This window comes from Hydractinia symbiolongicarpus, chromosome 3 (genome assembly GCF_029227915.1).
Source record: "Hydractinia symbiolongicarpus strain clone_291-10 chromosome 3, HSymV2.1, whole genome shotgun sequence".
NCBI lineage: Eukaryota > Metazoa > Cnidaria > Hydrozoa > Anthoathecata > Hydractiniidae > Hydractinia > Hydractinia symbiolongicarpus.
In genome coordinates, this window is record NC_079877.1 from 21,276,009 (window position 1) to 21,299,841 (window position 23,833).

At 32.9% G+C, this 23,833-nt stretch overlaps 2 protein-coding genes across 3 annotated transcripts in view; one reads left to right on the plus strand and one right to left on the minus strand.

The window, feature by feature from the left end:
* LOC130636179 (replication factor C subunit 4-like) overlaps positions 1-23,833 on the plus strand; it is a 126,886-nt gene that overhangs the window by 7,112 nt on the left and 95,941 nt on the right. The gene's annotated exons all lie outside the window — the stretch shown is intronic.
* LOC130636178 (roundabout homolog 2-like) lies at positions 3,000-22,709 on the minus strand. 2 transcript variants are annotated; one of them, XM_057445814.1, is made up of 17 exons: positions 22,519-22,709; positions 21,306-21,596; positions 20,840-21,127; positions 19,783-20,052; positions 16,270-16,557; positions 15,419-15,659; positions 13,045-13,106; positions 12,674-12,976; positions 12,487-12,578; positions 12,083-12,299; positions 11,826-11,935; positions 11,538-11,706; positions 10,359-10,601; positions 7,146-7,197; positions 6,852-6,979; positions 6,658-6,747; positions 3,000-6,468 (listed from the first exon to the last, which is right to left on the minus strand). In XM_057445814.1, the coding sequence occupies exons 1-17, from the start codon at positions 22,580-22,582 to the stop codon at positions 4,760-4,762; spliced, it is 4,617 nt and encodes a 1,538-aa protein (XP_057301797.1). In that variant the 5' UTR covers positions 22,583-22,709; the 3' UTR covers positions 3,000-4,759. The 2 variants fall into 2 exon arrangements, with proteins under 2 accessions (XP_057301797.1, XP_057301798.1); XM_057445815.1 differs by lacking the exon at positions 21,306-21,596 and having other exon boundaries at positions 22,519-22,708.

Below are 23,833 nucleotides of genomic sequence, written 5' to 3' on the forward strand. Positions count from 1 at the left end.
AGCTACGCAGACCCAATTAGAGACCGCGCTCTACTAGACAACTCCCGGCATGACACAGTTTCAATATCAATTTCATGACAGTTACCAGCTATGGGTCGGAAAATCTTTTGTGTTCTAATTGTGTTGTCGTTATAACCAAAATCACGGATTGATGGGTTATCTTTCCTATGACCAATTGCACGTTGACGACCAAAGTAGTTTTCAAGGGGATCTTGGCAAAATCTTTCTGTCAGTACATATGGAACTCCATTATTAATTAAATACTGGATTAATTCAACAGTAGAATGGACAGTGATTTTGATTCCTTGGTAGGTTTGCCGTGAAATAAACATATTTGCTCTAGCATTATCCGTAAAATTACCAGGCCTATCAGCAATTGAATCCTTCCATGTTTTGAAATATCCTAGAAATGTTTCGGTCAACCATAAGAATCTTTCATCATCAACAGATGTGTACGGTTCAAGAATTGGCTTACGTTTAATTGCTGCTTCTTTGATATTCTTGACGTTAAGACAGTCAAAAAATTGGTCGAACATATTACAATATTTGGCAGTTGCATTAGCTTCTGGTGGTCCATACAATTGAAGAGCGTTAAAGACAGATTCGCTTAACACTTGTGCTGCCAGACGTACATTCATGACTGAATATGGTGTGAGCTTGATGTGGTCATTTGTTATTTTAGGAACAAGATGTAATCCACAGTCTAAGTCATCAAGGAATAACTTTGAAATATGGTTCCAGGTGATATAACTTCCATCATTCCACATACTTCCGGTATATCTTCCTGCAAGAGAATTACTCAGGCAATTGCGGGCTGTTTTAATTAAGTGTGGTGGATCTGAGATGAAGTAGATGTACCGTTCCTCATCCGCCATAACATTCAAAGTGCGGTATGTTACGTCCACTCCTGCATTAATGTCAGCTACACGGGTCATGTTTATGGTACATTTGTCGGTTTGGAGATGCTCCATCACTTGTGACACCAACAACTTTTATGCCACATTTTCCCTCCAGTATGCCAACCGCTTTCCAAAAGAGAGGAAACAATTGAATTGATGTGACATTGGTAGTAGCAAAATTTGCAAATGAAAATTTTAAAGGATTTACAATGCTTCTCACAAGAAAAACTAAGACATGAGATGCAATTTCATCAACCTTTTTCAACGCAACATAATTTAGATCAATATCACCAAGGTCAACAAAACCGATAAGATCACCATTATGCTTATCCCACACAAGACTTTCTTGAATTTTCATTTCATCCATTAATAATATTGCATATTTCTCATGTGGTTGGAATTTGGAGACCATATTACACAATTCCTGGATAACGTCTTTGTTAAAACCTTGCTTTGGACGAATATAGTTCTTATAGTCCCTTAAACGACGTCTACTAGGGAGTACCAAGAAACCACTGTCTTTCTTATCGTCAACACGAATCACATCATAAAAGGCGGGGGATTTTGCAGCTAAACCCAAGCAGTAACGAATGATCATAGGATGATAGCGAACACCAGTTTTCGATGATGATAAATATTTCTGCTGCTCTTCCCAAAAAAATTTCATGAATGGTGGTATCTTGCGATTAGTTGTTGACATAATTTTTATGAAATCATCACCAAGACTTTTTTGGACTGCACAAGTGGAAATTTCATCTTGCATTTTCTTTACCTCTTCCTTTAATTCTTTATTTTCCAACCGGTGATTTTGAAGGGTTTTTATGATTCGGTCTGGAGAAGTCATGGAAATTGGTGCTTTAAGTTTGGCAGGTGAAATTAAATTGTCCCTTTTCCTTTTCAAACTTAGGCTTTCTTTTGACTCCGACCTAACACATTCCAAGCATTTTTCAGAAGGTGGAATAAGAACTATGCAATTTGGAGATCGATACCATTTGCTTTGATGAAGAGGTGCACTAGTACTATCCTTGATGTTAAATACTTTTGGAACACAGTGCTCAAGACAGCTACCAGCAAAGTGGTCTGTCAAACCTGAGCATAATTTCAAATCCATAATTAATCTTGTTAAATATGTGATTGTAATAAGTTTTAGTGATTGAGAATAAATGTCGTGTTTAGCAGGAACAGACCATAATAAAACACGAACAGTAAAAACAAGATTATTATCAACATATATCTCATACTTTGGAACTGAGTGGATAGCATCATGACAGGCAAAAGAAGCATAATCACTTGTATAGGTAAAACTCCAACCGACTAATTTCAATAACTGAGTTTTAGAAATAAAATCTGTAAATGACTTGTACTGGTCAGTAATGACATTTTCCACTGGTTCAATTTTTTTCTGCAAAATTGATTGTGCTGATTGACGAGGCTTAGAAGATGTGGAGGATGAAGGAAAACTTTTGATAGGAAGGTTTATTGTGGGGATAGCACCGGGAACAAGTGTGGTTCTGCTAGAGTGGTTACGATTCATTTGATCTTCGCTGAAGTGCTTTTCACAAATATATATTTTCTTTCTTTGAATTCTATCCCTTACGGCATGATCAACTTCCCTATCTCTTATCACAACATCAACTAACTTTTCTCTCCACGACTTGTCAAATTGATTCTCACCAGCGGGAACTTTAAAAATAGATAGACCTTTATATTTAGCCCTTCGTGAAACTGTGCAACCGTATATAGAGCAATTTTCGCCAGGCATGTTGAAAATAATTCTGCTTAAATGTTTGTTAATCCTATGTTGTTTACAGAAACTAACCACTTAAATGCGCCATTTTTCAACACGAGCGTGCAGTCAAAGGACTGGGTACGAGGTATATTCTGCTAACAAAAACATAAACAATAGAGCCGCGCGATTCACCAGACTATCTCTTTTTCTTATGACTATGGTTACTACAACGTAATTTCTGGAGCACGTTTTATGACACACGGATCACTGGTTTTAGTGTAAAAATAACGTGAGCATAATTTACAACACAGGTATCCCCTTAAAAAAGCCAATGTGTTTGTATGCGTCTTGAAGCAGTAAAAAGAGAAAAGTAAAACAACAAATTATATACAGAAAAAGAATACAAGCAAATAAATACAGTTCAAAATAAACTATTTAAAACATAAAACAGCAAACAAGCGTAAAAACAACTGTTAAATCAAAAATAATTAGGCCATTTTTAGCAATTTTATAAGTCTCGTTTCGTTATTTTTGACACCAATCTCCTGACCACCAGTTTATCGAATCGTTTTTTTGAGATCGTAGCTTATGTATTTGTTTCATTTTGCAAAGCAAAATTTGAAAACCAGGGCTTTCCCAGACTATAGCTCAAAAATTTTATTAGCGACACATGTGCTATTTTTATTATAATTTATTACGTATACCTTGTATTTACGCGGGTACACGTGGTTTCGGCCCATCTCGCTGAGAGGGACACGTTTTATCAACGAACAAAATATAAACACATGAACGAAGTAGTGGGGTGTTGGTTTTTGTTGAGTTTCTTTATTACAACTTCGTTCATTATTTTTTTAAACTAGGACGACTTTGTTGGCTGTTAGTATCTAACTCGTAAATATATTCCAAATAGACATCTTCAGGTTTATAAGAGTACACCAGGTAGGATCTATACCAATCTGCTTTCCTACGCAATAGTTATGCGAGGGTTTCTAGCGATTTAGGAATGTAAAAATCAAAAGGAGCGGATCCTGGTCTTATTTTACCTTCGTCATGGTTTATTTTCAGAGAAAGCACTGTGAAACTATAAAAGTAAATTAAGCTTTTTTGATACTCGCTTTGAGTTTTAGATTTTGTTCATAATCTCTACCCACGGGCAAAAAATGTCGGATAAAATGTCGGACAGAATATTCGTGATATGTTTTTCAGGAACCTTTCTTTGTAGCTCTACGGCAAAAAATTGAAACTACCCTGGATTATAGTTTTATAAATAAGCATTCTAATGTATAATTTGTAACAAAATTTTTATAAATCTTTATAAATCCCGTCAATTTTGAGTTTTTTGTCCGATTACGTAATGAAATTAGCTTTTACAAGGAAAGGAAAGGTAAATCAAAATTGTACAGCTTGAGGTTTGTGTTGAAAAGTTGAAAAATGAGAGTAGTGGTGAACAACATTTGAATGAGAGTAGCGGTGAACAACATTGGGGTACATAAGCTCACTTGTACAACAACGATAGAAGACTATGATTAGAAGAACGTGGAAAGCGTTCAAAACATTACACCACAAAAACAAAATCTTTAATATACAAGTTAATATACGAAAAAATCTATTAGCTTACAGAAAAAAAAAACACTTTAAAAATTTTCAAAGTTTCGTAAAGCCTTAAACTGGCTAGATTTTAAATATAAACTGTTAAAATGAATATCGCATTTTTTGTTTCGCAAAAACAAATGGAAAAACGACAAAAATTCTTTCCCTGGCAATATTAGCAATTATCTTTATATTTGAGACCAACGACGGTTAAGTTGTTGCTTCCTAAAATACATGTGTAATTTGCTTGTCGTCGTAAAGTAAAAGCTAACCTCCCGCGAAGTAACAAGTTGATTTCTTATAAAATAAACTTGAAAATTTGTCTAAGGATCTTTAAAAAAATAAATTCCTACACAAGTTTTAAAATCAACAGGTATTTCCTAAGAAGTAAGCTTTAAAAATAACACGCATAAATCTCAATTTTCAACAATGCGTGCAGTAAAAAAATATGAAAAATATAATCTATTAAAAGGCTGACTCAGGACATTCTTGACATTACGACATCAAATATTTACTTAAGAAAATGACTTTATTTTCGTGATCAGCAATCAGTTTGGTTTCCGTGATCGGGTGAAGTCCTAAGAGTACTTACAGTACTCGTGCTTGAATGCGGGTGCTCAGAATGTACAAAGTATTTTTTATTTTTCGGCTTTCTCTCGCTTGTGCCAACAGTGTTTTCAACTTCGCTATCATTTTTAGTACTCGAATTAACCGAGTCTTTTGAATTTGAATGCATCGATTCGTTTCTCTCCAACGCAGACGTCACCGATAATGGTGCTTCGGGAAGTAAAGCAGGATTGGAGTTCGTACGGGAGCCGGTATAGCCAGTGCGGTGTTGCATCGGCACACGTCCAATCGGTGCACTTGGTTGTTGTCTTAAACGACCACGATCCAAACTGGTTTCATGCTGTCGCAAGTTAGACATTGTCAACGGCTTGCTACCAGCCTTTTTATTTCGTTCCAAACTTGAATCGTGTTGAAGTAAGTTCGACATTGTTAGTGGTTTTGATGAAGAATTTGTTGAGGCAGAATCAACGTCTTGAAAACCGGTCCCATACCTGCCATGTACATTGTCAGCCAGGCTGTTGCGATATTTTGTAGCGCGAGGAATACCTGACGGAGCACTGTGCGTACTTTGCGGTCCTTTTTGAGAACCAGTTAAGTAACCACTCATGGATATTTGTGGTATAAATGAGTTGGCAACAGAAGGGTCTCTTGATCTACTTTGAAGAGAGGCGGCAGGCGAATTTCTCATTTTTGATCGCTGTGCCAATACCTGGTCAATTTTGTTCATTTTCAAGTTTCGGCTTGCTGATAAAGGAGGTTGAGCACCAGGCATACCTGGAAGAGAATAGTCATAGTCCATATTAAAGCCACCACACTCAACTACTGCAGCAACAGCTTGGGCAAAATCCTCGTCGGTATAAATTGATCCTTCACTACTTATGCCACTTAAACGGTCGGGCGATGAAGAACCACTGCTGCTAGGGCTAGAGTTTGTCACAGATTCTGCCCATTGTAAAAGAATATCACTAGTTAGACCATCTAAGTCAATTGGTGGAGGTATAGCTTTCTCCTTTCTGCGTTTCCTGTCAGAAACAACGTCGCTATAGCCTGAGGGATCCATTTCTGACTGATACAATTCTGATGACATCATCGATGAAGCGTTCGAGTTACGTCGACGTCTTTTTTCATACGTGTATTTATTTAACGAGTTACTAGAATCACCGTGTGACATTTTAGAGTCTGCTCGAGGGTCTGTGTTTTCGCTGAACATTGACGCTGATGATGACATTTTAGGAGACGAAGGTTGACTACCATTTGTAGAAGGTGCTTTTAGCGGGTTTGGAAGTCCATCAGACCAATTCAGGACTTCTAACTTTGGCAACGGTTTAAATTGTGTTTTGGCTTGCCTTCGTAATGTGTTCTCTCCTGGAGGTTTGTTAGTAAGTCTTGGCGAGTTTTTCGCTTTGTCACGTTTCCAGGAAGCTTGATGATTATTTTCCATCACATTAACTAGGTCAGCATCAGAAAACGATTTGTTCGCTGCAGTTCGAACAATTTCTGCATGCCTTCGTTCAACTGAGTCAGTTTGATAACGAGGTTCCCTGCGTGGCATGCTACCAGAGTTAGGAGCAGTCACGTCTCGATAACGCGGTGGAGGTCTTTCGTCTCCACTATCATACAATCGAGTGTCTGGCTGGTAACGGTAGTCGAGTTCATTATTTAATGGCGTATCAACCATATATCCTGTGAAAAAATACATACGGATTAAAGGTGGTTAGATTTAGAAAATTACAATAAGGGAGTTATCACCTAGTCAAAAGGTTAAATCGCAAAAGATTGCAGTTAAAAGGAAGGGAAAAGATTGCAGTTGAAAGGAAAAGAATGAAAAGAACAACAAAAATCTCGTGTCTCGTTTAGATGAGCATAACTTACCATTTTTCATAGCAACACCAATATTGGTTTCTTTTAGATCGCCATTGCTATTTTTTAACTTCATTTCAACGCTTTCATGTCTCGTGTATGCTATTAGTAAAATAAAAGATGAAATTACCCTCTCCCTCCCAAAATGTCCAAAAGAGTAATGAGAGCCACCACAAAGATGTACTAACAAAACAAAATACCCTTACTCATAAGAGGTTTAATTTCAGCTCTATTTGGGAAATCTTCATCGATACTACTTGATTGGCTTTTGCAGCAGCTGCTAATCGATTTTTTCCCAGTTCCAGAACGAGCAGGATCGTACGTGTCATTAATTCTACAATACAAGTACAACAGAAATGAACGGGTGCCGAACGCAAATTATAGGTCCGTAGCTACCAAAATTTTGTGAACTGGGCGAAAAAAAGTTCGAAAAAAGTTTGTTTCAATTTTTTTTCCATCAAATATATATTTAGGTAAAGGAATACATGTAAAAGGTTAACCTTCTGCTTAAGCTAGTATTCGGATAATCCATTCGCGTACCATCTATTAAACCTAAATAAAGAAATAAAAGCTCATCCTTGTTAAGTTTAAATAGCGACATAAATAACTTAAACCTTTATATGTATTAGGTATGAATAGATGTCAGTCTCAATTATCTTTATGGATTAGGTATGTATAGATGTCAGTCTCAATTATCTTTATGGATTAGGTATGAATAGATGTTAGTCTCAATTATCTTTATGGATCAGGTATGAATAGATGTTAGTCTCAATTATCTTTATGGATTAGGTATGTATAGATGTCAGTCTCAATTATCTTTATGGATTAGGTATGTATAGATGTCAGTCTCAATTATCTTTATGGATTAGGTATGAATAGATGTCAGCCTCAATTATCTTTATGGATTAGGTATGCATAGATGTTAGTCTCAATTATCTTTATGGATCAGGTATGTATAGATGTTAGTCTCAATTATCTTTATGGATCAGGTATGTATAGATGTCAGTCTCAATTATCTTTATGGATTAGGTATGAATAGATGTCAGCCTCAATTATCTTTATGGATCAGGTATGTATAGATGTCAGCCTCAATTATCTTTATGGATCAGGTATGTATAGATGTTAGTCTCAATTATCTTTATGGATTAGGTATGAATAGATGTCAGCCTCAATTATCTTTATGGATTAGGTATGCATAGATGTTAGTCTCAATTATCTTTATGGATCAGGTATGTATAGATGTTAGTCTCAATTATCTTTATGGATCAGGTATGTATAGATGTCAGTCTCAATTATCTTTATGGATTAGGTATGAATAGATGTCAGCCTCAATTATCTTTATGGATCAGGTATGTATAGATGTCAGCCTCAATTATCTTTATGGATCAGGTATGTATAGATGTTAGTCTCAATTATCTTTATGGATTAGGTATGAATAGATGTCAGCCTCAATTATCTTTATGGATTAGGTATGTATAGATGTCAGTCTCAATTATCTTTATGGATTAGGTATGTATAGATGTTAGTCTCAATTATCTTTATGGATCAGGTATGAATAGATGTCAGCCTCAATTATCTTTATGGATCAGGTATGTATAGATGTTAGTCTCAATTATCTTTATGGATCAGGTATGAATAGATGTCAGCCTCAATTATCTTTATGGATCAGGTATGTATAGATGTTAGTCTCAATTATCTTTATGGATTAGGTATGAATAGATGTCAGCCTCAATTATCTTTATGGATTAGGTATGAATAGATGTCAGCCTCAATTATCTTTATGGATCAGGTATGTATAGATGTCAGTCTCAATTATCTTTATGGATTAGGTATGAATAGATGTCAGCCTCAATTATCTTTATGGATCAGGTATGTATAGATGTCAGCCTCAATTATCTTTATGGATTAGGTATGAATAGATGTCAGCCTCAATTATCTTTATGGATCAGGTATGTATAGATGTCAGTCTCAATTATCTTTATGGATTAGGTATGAATAGATGTTAGTCTCAATTATCTTTATGGATCAGGTATGAATAGATGTCAGCCTCAATTATCTTTATGGATCAGGTATGTATAGATGTTAGTCTCAATTATCTTTATGGATCAGGTATGAATAGATGTCAGCCTCAATTATCTTTATGGATCAGGTATGTATAGATGTTAGTCTCAATTATCTTTATGGATTAGGTATGAATAGATGTCAGCCTCAATTATCTTTATGGATTAGGTATGAATAGATGTCAGCCTCAATTATCTTTATGGATCAGGTATGTATAGATGTCAGTCTCAATTATCTTTATGGATTAGGTATGAATAGATGTCAGCCTCAATTATCTTTATGGATTAGGTATGAATAGATGTCAGCCTCAATTATCTTTATGGATCAGGTATGTATAGATGTTAGTCTCAATTATCTTTATGGATCAGGTATGAATAGATGTCAGCCTCAATTATCTTTATGGATTAGGTATGTATAGATGTCAGTCTCAATTATCTTTATGGATTAGGTATGTATAGATGTCAGCCTCAATTATCTTTATGGATCAGGTATGTATAGATGTTAGTCTCAATTATCTTTATGGATTAGGTATGTATAGATGTCAGTCTCAATTATCTTTATGGATTAGGTATGTATAGATGTTAGTCTCAATTATCTTTATGGATTAGGTATGAATAGATGTCAGTCTCAATTATCTTTATGGATTAGGTATGAATAGATGTTAGTCTCAATTATCTTTATGGATCTGGTATGATTTTAGTATTATAAAATTCATTTCAGTCTTGATACTCGCAATAGGCTTATAACAACTGACAGCATGTCCATATCAGTTCGTAAATCTTGGTTTTCACTGATGACTAATGTAAAGTAACGCGAAATATTTTTTTAAACATAATTTCTTATTTCGATTATGAACGGTTTCTACTGAAGAGAAAGCTTATTTCACGGTAAAACACGTGCATGGCATTTTTGAAAAAAAATTTCCTGATAATATTGTTTTTGTTCCAAATATAAAGAAAATGGAAATTATATTTAAGGCAATACTTAATGGAAATATACACAGATATTTTTGACTATCGTACATCGTTTTTTCGTGCGTTTCGTAGCGCAAAACTTTCGTAAACCTAACCAAAATATAGCCATACAAAACAAACGTTCTCACCTCCAGTCCAGATAAGAATAATTTTCAAAAAAGTGAAAAAAGAAGAGTGCCATTTCCTTTTCTAAATTCTGTTTAGAAATGAGGTAGAAACCATGTTTTATATGATTTATTTAAATTAATGAAAAAAAACCTTAAAAAATATTATTAAAACGTTTTCGTCTCACAAATTCTTGCACTGCATGTTTTTGCAACTCACATTTGCATAAAAATATCCTTATTTTATGAGAAAAATGTGAATTTGGTATCAAAAAATTTTGATGTCAAGTCCACGTTATTTCATGAATTAAAAAGAAGGTGAGTTTGAAATAACACAAATTAAACATGTTTACACTGTGAACTAACATGAAGTATGAAATAATGTTCAAAAATTAATTCATGTTATTTCACACAAGTCACCAGTGGAAACCAAGCTTGGAAGAAAATGCTATTTGCTTAAAGCTTGTTAAAGTCCATGCAAAGTCTTTGTATTAAGGTATGTTTTAGTTGGCCTGCCGCCATTATACTACGTGTTGTTTATTCAAGTTGCCAAACTACTTTTGTTAAATCCTACCTCGTGAACTTTCATTATGACTTCTTTTTTGTTTCGCAGCGCAACATCTCTTGCACTGATTACATCGCCGATAAAACAACAACAAGACAATGGCCAACAAAAGTAACCACAGCAACACACCAACCGGAACAATGAACCAAGGTTCTTTAATGATCTTTATGAAGCCGCCATCTTCTTCTGCGTTTGTCGTAGCAGAATCTTCAGTTAACGGAACACCATACACCTCTCCTACTTTCATACTTGCTAAAAGTGGAATTTATACCATCATATTCCCAAAAATTCCCAATAATATAATATAATCTAAAAGATTACCATTTTTTCCTGAACAAAATTAATTACCATGTGTTCCTCGCTGTTAAAGGATAACTAACGATTGTTAACAAGTTGGGTTTAAATTGTTAATTATAGTGTGAATATGAAATGTGTAATTTTTTTTAGATTTATGAGCCTTGTTTCTCCAGATATTTAATGTTAAAGTAGTACTAGATCGCCGCTAGGCCAGTGTCGATGAGGTAAATTACCAGCTGATAAGTCCGCGGGGAGTAAACATTTGCATTTTGAATGAACAAAGCGAGATAATACTGGCGGAATAAATTGTAGCACGTCTTTTGCGATTGTCTCAGATTAATTTTAGTTATGTTTTAGAATAAATATGTTTCATAGTTCGTTTAGTATTAGTGTTATAAATACAGTGATAAGTTAATCACCTGAAAAAAATAACAAATATTACGTGTATGAAACTTTTTCTATGTAACATCTTTTAATACAACTAGGTTTTCATTTAATTTGCAACAATTTGTGGAATATAAAACGTCAAACAATGATACGCAATGAAATGTGTCGATTCCTAAAAAAACACTGCAAGTGATTTTGTAAAAACAAAACGAAGTCTCTAAGTTTTCGGTGTTTTTTATTATTTTTCTTTACCTATTTTCTTGTTAGTAAATTCTTCGGAATTATTATTGCTACGACGTTGGACAACATACGTTGCACAAAAAATGTACCAAGGAAGTGTTCGAATTCCTTAGAACATTAGCACTATGGCAAAAGGTTCGAAGAACAACCCTATTTTTACATCTGCAACAGTGCAAACTCAGATGTACAGTTTTTGGCACTTTTTTTAATTCTTCCTTATTATATTTTCGTTTGTGAGAGGTTGGTAGATTTAAATTCACTAACCTAACTGAACAGTAAACGCTTTGCTCTTTTCTCCATACCCGTTTTTTGTCTTTATTTGAACATAAATGTGATAACTTTCGTACTCATGTAGTCCAGACAGCATACTGATTGTAGCATCCTTGTTGACGGGCATCACGGGAAACCTACCTCCATCATACACACAGGTCACCTGGATAAAAATACAGATATGCATGTAACCCTCTGAATTAACTTTAATAATAGCTTAAAAACGAAAACGTTACCATGCATAAGATAAAGAAAAATTAACGGGAAAACCACGGTACTTACTTCAAAAGACATTACGTCCTCGATCTGATCAAAATTTAAAGGAGGGGACCAATGCACTTGTAAGTTTCGGTCGTTAATTTTCTTCATACCCACTTTTATAGGCGCTGGTACTAAAACGATATACATGTTTGAGGAACCTCCTTTCGCAAAACGTTTAAGTAGATGAAGACAATAAGTCCTTAGGAGCTGAAATACACTGTATGTGCGTAAAAAACAAAAATTTACAGGCAGAAAGTGTGCGAAGAGCCCTGACTCACTTTTTCTAGCTGTTTTCACAATTAAGGATGGACTAGGAGGGCTAAAATACTGCTCGTTGACTGCTTTCAAAAAGATTTCATAGCGAGTGTTTGGCTTCAAGTTGGTCAGCTTGTAACTGGTAATTGTGTTGGAATTTAGCATTGATGGCTTAAACTCTTTGCTTCCCTCTTCCCGAGTGTACAAAGCATAGCTTGTGATACGGCTCGGTTCAAGATACTAAATCATCAAAATGGAAACTATGTAATTGCAGAGAAACAAAAGATCATGGTACAAAATCAACGGATTAGCAAGTTCTGATGAGAAAACCATTTATGTAATCAAGATTTAAGGTTTACGTATAAGTTATAATCATCTGCACAATTATGTGACTAAAATAGAAAGCAGAAAAGGTATTCAAGCTTACATTCCAACGAATTTCAATATTATGATACGTAGCAGCAACAAGTGAAAGCGAAAGAGCGATATTTTCAAGCTTATCCTTAACTGCGTTTTCAGCTAAAAAGAGAATAAAAATAGATATGTAGTCTGTTCAAGCAAGAAGTCCCAGTGAAGTAGTTTTTAATTCTTCTTGTCTAAAATATGTACACTACCTAACGTTTCAACATTTCCAGTTCCCCTTCTCAAACCGTCTCCATTTTTATTTCGCGCTGTAACGAACATTACATAGATGGAGGATGGGGTTAAATTGCTAATAATTTTTTCTGTGTTATCACCACCCAAAACAAGTGATTTTTTCTCTGTGCCTGCAGCAACATCTCTTATAGTTATTACGTACGAAAAGATTGGTGAAAGCGTTTGGGCAACTGCTTTACCCCATATTAACTTTAACGATCTTGATTTTAATTCAACCACTTTAACATAGGGAACTTGTCCGGGTCGTCCAGCATCAGTTGCTAAACAAAACAAGTCTTACAACTTCGATAAAAAAAATCACAGTTGTGAAAGGAAAAGTTTTACTTACCATTCACATAGAGGTAACTGAACTTAGAACATGTCGTACCGCTAGCAGAAGTAACTTTACACCTAGAAGATTATCAAAATACAGTGGCATTTGTAATGATTTCAGACTTTCAGATGGTAAAAATATATCAACAACACAAAAAAATATAAATCGTTTTGATGTCATCGCTTTATACAGTATATAAATCTGTAAAAAAACACATCTTGAAAAAACTTACACAACTTGTCCACACAATTTTTGTATGTTAAACACTCAAGGTTGAATTTACCAAAGTTGATGAGACATAGAAAGACTTTTTTGATGCACGCAATGTTACATGTATTTCATGTACACGTAAAGTTTCCACAGATTAAACTGCACACTTTTTTGTTTTCTTTTTATCAATTGAATTTAGGATACATTAATAAACACACAGTTTAGGTTTAGTTCCCATCCTGTGCAGCAATACGGGGTGTGGCAGGATCAAATTATTCTCTTTGGACAAATTTTGTTACTTTTAAAATTTTGAGATTTTCAAGAAGGTTGAATTAACAGTTGATTTGGTCTGTAACAATATAAACAAGATGCAGGGCCTGCATAAACTATCTCGCATATAATGTCAACTACACATTATCATTGCAACAATGCATTTGAAATATATTAACAGGGTCATTTTACAAAAGCTAAAAATTGATTTACAGCTGTTCCTGGCGTAGGGGATATGATGCATGGCTATGATACTGACTTTTTATATTTATTTTTTAGACACCTGCATGTGAATTATTTAGGTCCCATACCTCTGAGTCTTTGGCCATTTCTCGAAACTACCATTTAAAATTTCTTACGAAATCCTTATAATGGGGAAATTCATTAGGATTATTAAAATCATAAACCTGGTTTCCAAACTTGTTTCAAAACGGAAAAGTTGATGAAGTCATCTTAAAACCCTTTGGGCACCATCCATGTAACTATTGGTCGAAACATAAAGCATATAATCATATAGATTAACATTTTCTTAAGCAGCTTTGAAGCTCTATGCTTATCTCCTTAAAAGAGTTCGTGTAAAGCATGACTCTATACAAGATTGGCAAGATTGGCCAATTAGGACGTAAGTAGTAAATTAGTTAGTTCAATAGATAGATGGTTATAACATAAAAGGGTGAATTCAAAGAGTGTTAAAAAATGTGGCGAACTTGTGGAATTAGCAGCTGATTTGGTCTGTAACAAAATGATTTAAAAATAAAAGGGTTATCTATGTAATCTATATAATGAGCCAGGACTTAGAAAAATCTCATTTCATCATTAGATTCAGTATTTAACAGGAGAGAAAGAACAGAAAAAAGTATTGACATACTGCTAGCACTGCTTTGTTTTAGTTTTTCATTATATAGTTTTACAAATTGATTTCAATTTCTTGTTTCGTATTTAGAATTTTTCCTGTTGCTTTTTGTGGTGACTTCACGTACAACGTTGTGCCACTGCATGTCCCTGAAAAAGTCCTTTGTGTCACTTCAATAACATTTTTCCAGAGGAGGTGTAGATTAAAAATCTTATGATTTCTAGTATTATTTATTATGGCATTTTTGTACATTTTGTTGGAAATGGCTGAAAGCAATTTGAAAAGTAAAAAAAAAAAAAAAAAAAAAAGTAATTTTTTTTTTATTATAACACTCCAAAGAGATCGTTATAAAAACATCTACTGTGATCTAATGATACTTGTACTTGACATACTACTGGCAAATATAAATTAAAACAAAAAAAATCTGAAAAAATTTAATAAAGCCTTTTTATGAAAAAAATTATGAATCAGCAGTGATTTTATGTCGAATCAATCCTTTTGTTTTGTTAGTTACTAGGCCAAGTTTCATAGCAATAGCAGTCCCAACCCCCCCTTCTTATAAAACGATACCCAAAAATACTCCTGGGTCATAAGACCAATCGTTTGATTTAATTCAATAGGTGATGCCATAAAACTGGAGCTTGAAAATTGTAATCCCATATTAGTATAGTAGAAAGTACTAATTTCTTTCAACATTAAGCTGGACAGTGCTCAGCCGTAGCCACAGTTGAAAAGGCTAGATAACAGGCTTATTATATTGTTATTTTATAGCCTGGCGACAAAATTAAAACTTACACAGGATTTTTATCGTGTAATGTGGAGATAGAAATTATGCAATATGATCTTATCGCTAAGTGAGGATTAAGCTTTAAAGGTGCTTAAAAATCCTACTGCTGCCTAGTCAGAAGACATAAAACTGTTTCATCTGAAAAATTTATCAATCTAATTAGTTGCACAATTAAAATTAAAATTATTATTCCAAAAACTTGTGTCGTATTTGCACAGGAAAGTATAAAAAGTGAGAGTCATAAGTTGAATATAACATTAAAGACTTACCTGTAAGCGGCAGTGTCTGACAATATTACACTACTAAGTGTTAATACACTTTCAGTTGAGGTTGTTTTGATTTTAATACCGGCTGTTCCTGAATGCATCAATTCGTTTTTACCAGCAAGTATCCAACTAAAAGTGAACGTTCTGCTACCAATGGCTTTACATGTGAGGGAAAAACTACCTCCTTCAGTCACTGCATCTGAAGCTGGCGTCAAAGTCATTTCAGGCAACTGAATATTTGCCGCTAAAAAAAAGGTTTTTTATTACAGCTATTTCGTATTTTTCAATTCAATTCAACTTGCACAAGACAACAACAAGAAAATCATTAAGGTGTATCGTAGTAATATCACACCCTCATGATTTTCTTGGTGTATTTTGTTCCAAATATTATTGGAAGTACAAAAACCAATAGTCAAGCATTTTCCCAGTTTTTCAGATGGTTGCATTCAAAATTTGATTAACTCGGAAATTAAAGAAACTGTGATAACAGTGCATTTTTTAAAATTGTTTCCCCTGTCTGCACATCTGCCAGAGTAGTTGCAGTGCTGTTTGACAATTTTAATTCTCCAAAAAAATTGTAAACATGATTGTGGTTCATAATTATAATGTTATGGAGCTTAACATTCAAAAAAGAAATTAAAGAATTAAATAAAGTATGCCTACCAATAACTTATTCAATCGCAAATGACTAAATCAAGCAAAAAAGCCACACAGTGGAGTATTATTCCATTGCTTATTAGAATATAAATGCTAACAGAGCAGAGCAGAAATTAAAAGCAATTTGAATATTTTACACAAACAGAAAAAAACAAGAGGGCATAAATGCTAGGTAAAATACTTATAAAAAGACTTACTCCTTAAGACTTTTAATTTAACACCAGTTGATATGATTTTTTTATGTTGTATGTCCTCAGCAACACATTTTATAGTTCCTTCATTAGTTGGCTCGATTTTACTAATCACTAGTTGATTCTTGGTGTTCACATACATATTATTTACAGTGCGTTGCTTCATTACAACTTCTCCATTGACATCCCAATGCAGGGCAGGGTCTCTTCCCCCTTGCACTATGCAATTAAATGTTGCTGTTTGTCCAAGACCTGTGGTCATACCAGTAGGCATAACCTTGAATTTCATTTGTTCTGAAAAAGTGACAAACAGGTTGCCTTTAGAAAAAATCAAGATAAAATGATATTTTTGGCATTGGCTATCAAATGTTTTCCAAATACACACTGCTACTATATAACATTATCCTAAACTATTCATTTAATAAAAAACAAGAAACCAAATAAGTTTAAACACTCACACCACATATTACATAAAAAATGAAAGGAAAGAAAAAAAGTTGAAACAACTGTAAAACAAACAACCAGTAATAATAGATATTTGTGAGGCTAGCCAATAGGCACATCTGTCTATATATCCATCTATCTTTTATGTCCAATTATGAACAAAAGGGCACCAATAGGAACAAAAATTATACGTATGTTGAGTTTTGGTAAAAATAGTGTTTTTGACATTTGTTATTACCTGGTAATTTGTGTTGCGTTTTAAACACTCTAACCTACATGTTGTGAGTGAATAATAATGAATATAAAAACATTTCACCACATATTATGTATCTTTGTATTTTGTATTTTAAGAAAATCATTAAAAAAAACTCCAAACGAACCCTGGGCTTTATTAAGTGATGTTTTATATAAAAAATATCAAGGGTTACTGTTTTTTTCATCAAAGATAATGTGGAATGTTTCCTAAGAAATTTTTATGAACAACCCTTTTCAAAATTGTGATGTAATGCAAAAGATTTCCATTTTGTTGTATACTTAATCTTGTACGCAAGTTTTAAAATGCAAAACCTTTTTGATGTTGATGTTCAAAAAAATGCACACTCATTCTGGAGTGTTTTCAAATAACTCTGGAAAATTGTAGTAGCATTTCATAATCTAAGGTGGAGTGGTGATTTGCACGGAAATCATTTGCACATGCAACAGCAACAAAAAAACATTTCCACTGAGGAGTCAAGCCTACAAGTCTCTAGGATTTTACTGGAAGAAAAAAGCTTAACTAAACAATAGCTATTAGTGAATTGCACGGTAAATTCTAGTCCATTAGTAAATTAAAAGCTAGCTAACTGGCAAAAATGTCTCGAACTAAATATCCCCAACTTAGCTACACTAAATCATAATTTTTTTAGGGTTTGATTTTATAATTTGTTTTAGCTAATAATTTTTACACAGGATCGTGCAATTTTAAAGACCCTTTCCAGTAAGTAGTAATTTTAGCCATATTTAAATTAGATTTATATAATTCAAATTCGTCACAGGTAATTCATCAATGTTTACAATAGATGTAGGACTTAGGATCTTTACAATACTTGATTATATACAAACGCTTAAAGGGGAACAGAAGTCAAAATTTTGTTGTTTACTTTTTCGGTTGAAATGAAAGAGTAACTCTCATGTTGAATAAGAGCAATTTAAAATTTCAATGGTTATGATGCCATAGCTGCGTTAGGCTTCCATTATAGTAAGTATGTAGGTCAATAAAATTAAGACTAGCAAAGCTAGCAGGTGACTGGAAATTTGAATATGTTGATCCTAAAGCATATTTATACATAATAAATTGATAATATACTTATAACAGTACAAAGATGAAAAGACGCAGCACGTTTTGATTCCATATGATTGTGATTTTATAAACAATGCTGTTACACGTCTATTATGCAAAAAAAATCGTACACAAAAATGGAAAATTTTAAATGCTTGTATTTGGTTAATATATATTATTTTTTCAAAAGTTCTTTTTTTTCTCGAATAATGTTGTTTTGTCTCTAAACAAAAAATCAATTTTTTTCCAAGCCTTTGTTTCCTTTTAGAGGTGCTAATTCTTGCTGATGCTAGCTTGACTCCATTTTGGCACTTCGTTAGACCTGACATTACAGATATACAGAATTTGCATTTTCGCTGCCTCCCTGCTGCCGAGCAATGGTTATTTGATGGTTTTTACCAACTTTGAAACATGCCCAAAAAGCAGCCATTGTGCCAATTTTATGTTACTTATTGTACTTGGATAGATTAAAGCCAAACGTTATTTCAACAAAAGTTTTATCATGCATGTCGCATATTGCAGAAATTTTTCACACTGACAAAGGTCAACTGGATCTTGCACTACCACCACACAAGTGCTGGTAACCTGCCTTCACCCTAAATAATAAGGTTAGGCTCCCTAGAAAAGTGATAAGATATTTCCTGATCAAAACCTTAAGAATTCTTAGGGCTGATTCAAAAAATTCTTTAGTTTGATTCAGGAATAGTTGGAAAATTCAAAAGGAGGGTTAATAGGTAGGTTAGGTTTGATGAAATTATGTAAAAAAAACTTTATTATAATGAGTATCTAAATTTAACATTTTTTAAGACATCCTGAGAAACTGTTTTAAGGTTTTATTAGTCCATTTCTCAATTTGTGTTGAACACTAGCAAATTTTTAGACTAAAGGGACGTAAAATTCTTAATTTGAAGGCCCCATGTTTGTGAGCCATTGACCAATACAATTAGGAATCCATGTCCGAGAATTTTTTAATATTAATATTTCAACATAATTTTTTTAGATCTGTGCAGCAATTATTTACATTCCACGAGTGACAATTTTTTACACCAAATAAATAAACAAATAAACTTACTTAAAACGTACTTAAAAATTATATTCCAGAACTTTATTTAACTAGGCAATCTAAGAATTATTTATTTTCCAGTTTAACCAAACAGAACCTAAGGACGAGCCCATTGTGATAGGAACACATTGCAAAGTTAAATTGGCACTGAGCTTTAGATTTTAAAAATTACTTCTAAACAAATTTAGTAAACAACGGGTTACAGAGATGGAAATCTAAGTTCAGACTTTGCTAGTTGGAAAATAAGCTATGTCAATCGATACATGGTAAAACATACTAGGGTAGAGGACCAGAATGTACCTTATAATAATAAACTTATAGTGTAATGTGTGCACTTGCTTAAAGTCACTTTTTTCTTCTTCTATGCGATATCTGCGTTTCAGTGAAAAAGGTGTCTTTCTCTAATTGCACTGAATAATTATTTTTGATGAGTAGTCTGTGTTAGACGACTCTACCATTTTCACATTGAACCCTTTGGATCTTTAACCACAGAATACATTTTTTCAATGTCTTTTTAGTCTTTTCCAAATGTTGTTTGGTGATTAAAACATGGCAGTTCATCTTCTAGTAAAATAGTGATGGTCTAATTTCAGGAAGACTCCTGAAAATTTCCTTATCTTAAGATATCCAGGTTTTACTCAGGAGGGGTGTTAAAATCATGTGGATTTTCTAATTAAAAACAAATTATACTTACTGTATACTTCCAATTTAACAGTATCTGAATTCACTCCAACAGGATTTTTTGCTGTACATTTGTAAATTCCTTTATCTGATAGCTGGACATCTGATATAGTTAAAATTCCAATATCTGTGTGCAAACGTGTTTTAGAAGGCAGAACACCATTAACTTTTGACCATAATCGATTCGGTTGTGGTAATTTAAGTGATTGACAATTTATAATGACAGTTTCACCTTTATAGACCATCATTACATCTTTAGCAATGTCAATCTGGGGTGCAGATACTATAAAAAAAAAGTGACGATTCTGGATTTCTTCTTCTTCATGCAAACATTCGCTACGCTAACAATTTCAAGATTATAAGTTAATAGTACATTCTGTTTTTCAACAATCAGGAATAAATAAGCATGCTAAAATTTAATGGTGACATCAAACTTTTATTGGAACCTGATTCTGAAAAATAACTACTTCGTTTTAAACAAATTGGCAAAGTGAACAAAAAATGTTCAACATAGTGATACTAACTTATAGTTATAGACTAACCGCCACCCCATGCTTAAATATTGATTTAGTTTAAATTGTAAATATTTGATCAAGCATCCAAGGGTAATTCATAATTAAAATGTTTTATGTCACAGAAATTAAACACAAATGTTAAATTAGGAACGTCATAAAAAATATTACAGCAGGTTTGTTACACCTCAGTGGTTCAGTGGAAACCCTGGAGATACTATGCATGGTTTGTTCGAAAGAACACCAATATGGGGCCATGTCTCAATTAATGAAATAATTGGAACATATTGTGAAAGAAAGAAATATTTACTAACCTTAAATTTTCAATCGAGAAGCGTGGAAATCAAAATCAAATAGTGAGATCTGTTTTGCTGCACTAAACCATAACTATTGCCCCTGACAAGGCAGCATTTAATTCTTTATTCGTACAGCAAAGGGATTGTGTTTGTACACATGTTAAAGTTATTGGTTTATAGAATTAGGCGTAGGCCTTATTTAATTCATAAGTATAGCTTTCATTGACTTCTTCAGAAATTTAAAACAATCAACAATACTTACACCTGACTTTTAATACAGCAACTGGACTTATTCTTTGTTCTTCACTATTTGTAGCTACACAAGAATACATGCCACGGTTATTCCAAGATGCAGGTGATATAATTAGCTGGTACTCCTTGCCACTTTTTTTAGTTTTTACATTGTAACTGAATACTACTGGAGAATTATTTTTTAACCATGTAACAGTGGGTGTTGGCTCTCCAGACGGCGGTATACATCTGAATATGTGCTTTCCAAGGTCTGGTATTGTAGCATTTTCTGGAACTAGCTTGAATGATTCGCCTAAATCTATACCATAAATTATGTTTGTTATAGTAACACTAAAGGATGACACGCATGAAAAGTTCAAAAGTCCTGTCAAAAGTAGTAAAAAACCAGCTGTGCAGTGCAAAAAAAACAAAAAAAAATAAAATTAAACCAGAAAATAATAAAAACAAAAAATAAAATGTGTGTTAGCGTAACTTACATTTAACTTTAACAGTCGCAGTTTTACTTCGTTCACTACCCATAATATTTGTTGCGTTACAGTAATATTCCCCACTATCATCATAAGTGGCATTTTTTTTAGCCTTGTTAATCACTAAGGCATCGTCAGGCAAAATAAAAACTCCACTCCTAAGCTTGAAAGGTACACCATTCTTGTACCAGGTAACTATAGGCCGAGGATATCCCATTACAAAACAAGTTAGCATAATTTTAACACCCTTCGAAGCAGTGATGCTCTCAGGGTGATTTCTAATAAATGGTGCTTGCTTCCCTGCAAAAAAATTAACAAAGTGTCACTGTTTATGTCAAAAAGAAAAACATAACGTCCGTTCTGTAAAACCAGAAAATAAAATAGTAAAAAATAATAAACAAACAAGAAAGTATCAAGAATAAAAATGAAATTCAAATGAATGAAGGTGCTTTAGAAAAAATTTTAAATCTTTTCTTTTTTGAAAATAGAAAATTAGGGGCATAAGAGTTCAACATTCTATCCAACATCAAACCCTTTGTCATCATCATTTTTAAATGTTGGAATGAAATATTAATTTGTTTGTGTCAAATGAAAGTTCTCACAAACAAAAAAATCTTGTTGGGTGGATAAAAAGATGTTAGATGATGGGTTAATTCAACTCAAATTTGCATCCAATAGTTTTATGACGGATGTGTGATTTCGTCAAAAAACATATTTTTAGTTGTGATGAGTGCAAAACACATACAAAAAAGTGCGCTTTATATGCTAGAACGACAGGATGTTTTAATTATATTTTCACACTAGCATTTTAGCCATTGGATAGAATCAAGGTTATCCCCCCTTAATTATTCTTTCTTCTCAACCAAGTCAGTTTTGATATAAAGGATAAAGTGCTTACATTAATAATATAACCTTGTATGTGTTCATAATGCTAGTTACATAACGGAATTGTTTTATACTTTTATCACTTATAACGTATATAACGATTTCCTACTCTCTATAACACAATCTAAAATAATATTTTGTTAAATTGTGTTAAATGTTACAATGAATTTACAATCACAACTTATTATAACTAATTTCCCTTCGTGTTGGACGGACGGATGTTGGGTTAGGCGTACAAATAACCATTCAACATCCACAAAACACATCTAACATTATTCATGCTAAATGACATGTTGGAATTGTTTGCATCAATAAAAAATTCAACAAATTTACTTACACTCATCAGCTGCATCAACAGAACACCACAAAAACAGCAAATATATAAATAAAAACTTGATCATCTTTGTAACATTTACACAGAATACCACTGCTTTCTTTATTATATATTGTGTAGTTTCATTTGAATCCTTAAAGTTGAGAAAAAGTAAAACAAATTGAATTGCCACAAAAATTGATTTTTAAATTTAAGAATTGTAAGTATGAGCAAGACACATTTAAAAACTCATTTTCTAAGAAGAACAAACTTGAGTTCTGATTCAAAGAAGTTTGTATGATTCACATAATCTGCTCATTTCACAACCCTTCAATAGATCTCATCAATTATTTGTTCTTCTCTTTAACAAGCACATAAATTATGTGTCTATAGTACACCATGTGTATATGGTTAACATTTTGAATTAATGATTTAAAAAAAAAAGTATTCTTATATCATACATTACCCATTGTTGATGAAAAAATATTAAGAACATTACTATAATTTATTTGGATTAATGTAGAATTGATTAGAAATGAAATTTAACTCAATTAACAAAGTAGGAGCTTTAATATTAAATTTATTCTAAAATAAAATATTTTATCTTAATTGCTAAAAATAAAAATAGTCAAGTGTACCCTTGACAAGACAACAATTTATTCAAGAAATCATAATCATAATAGACAGCAACGAAACAAGACAGCCAAGAACCATCTTAACAAGACAAGTAGTTTTAGATATTTTAGGATAACAAAATAAGCATTTAAAATAAAGATCGCTTATTATTTATTCCTTTACAACAAACATATAAAAGGTTTAAAACAATTGTAATATGCACACATTTTTCTAAAATATCACTTTTATTCTAGATCATACTTGCTTATAAGAAAAAATAATTATCCAGGCACACTTCCTAGAAAAAGGTAAATTTTCCTGAATATTGTACGTAAAAACTAACTAAAAAGTAAAACATTTTATAAAACTTTGTAAGAATCATTACAACATAGTTTAATATTTGTACTGTTAACACAACACTGAATCATCATTGCCATCATCATGTTTCTATTATTCAACTTAATTCAGTGGAAGTTTTGTCAATTTTTTCATGCTGCATAAAGAAAATGGAAATTTGTTAACATATATAAGTTATATAATATCTATATACTTTTACATTTTCTTTACTTTCTAATATATATTTAATATATATTTTTCAGTAGTGGGGGCTTAATTTTCAGGGGACCAGGGTAGATTATAAAATTGACAATGATAGAATCCCTTTTGGGTAAAATAATTTTATATCATACATATTTAACATCTCTGAAGTCTGCACATATACCTT

Excerpts from the sequence above, each read along its gene's own strand:
- LOC130636178 (XM_057445814.1), bottom strand. The coding sequence starts at position 22,582 with ATGATCAAGTTTTTATTTATATATTTGCTGTTTTTGTGGTGTTCTGTT. Across the intron at positions 20,053-20,839 it reads TGCTGTATTAAAAGTCAGGT|TATCTGCACCCCAGATTGAC; the intron begins GTAAGTATTGTT and ends TTTTTTTTATAG. Across the intron at positions 11,707-11,825 it reads AGGACGTAATGTCTTTTGAA|GTGACCTGTGTGTATGATGG; the intron begins GTAAGTACCGTG and ends ATTTTTATCCAG.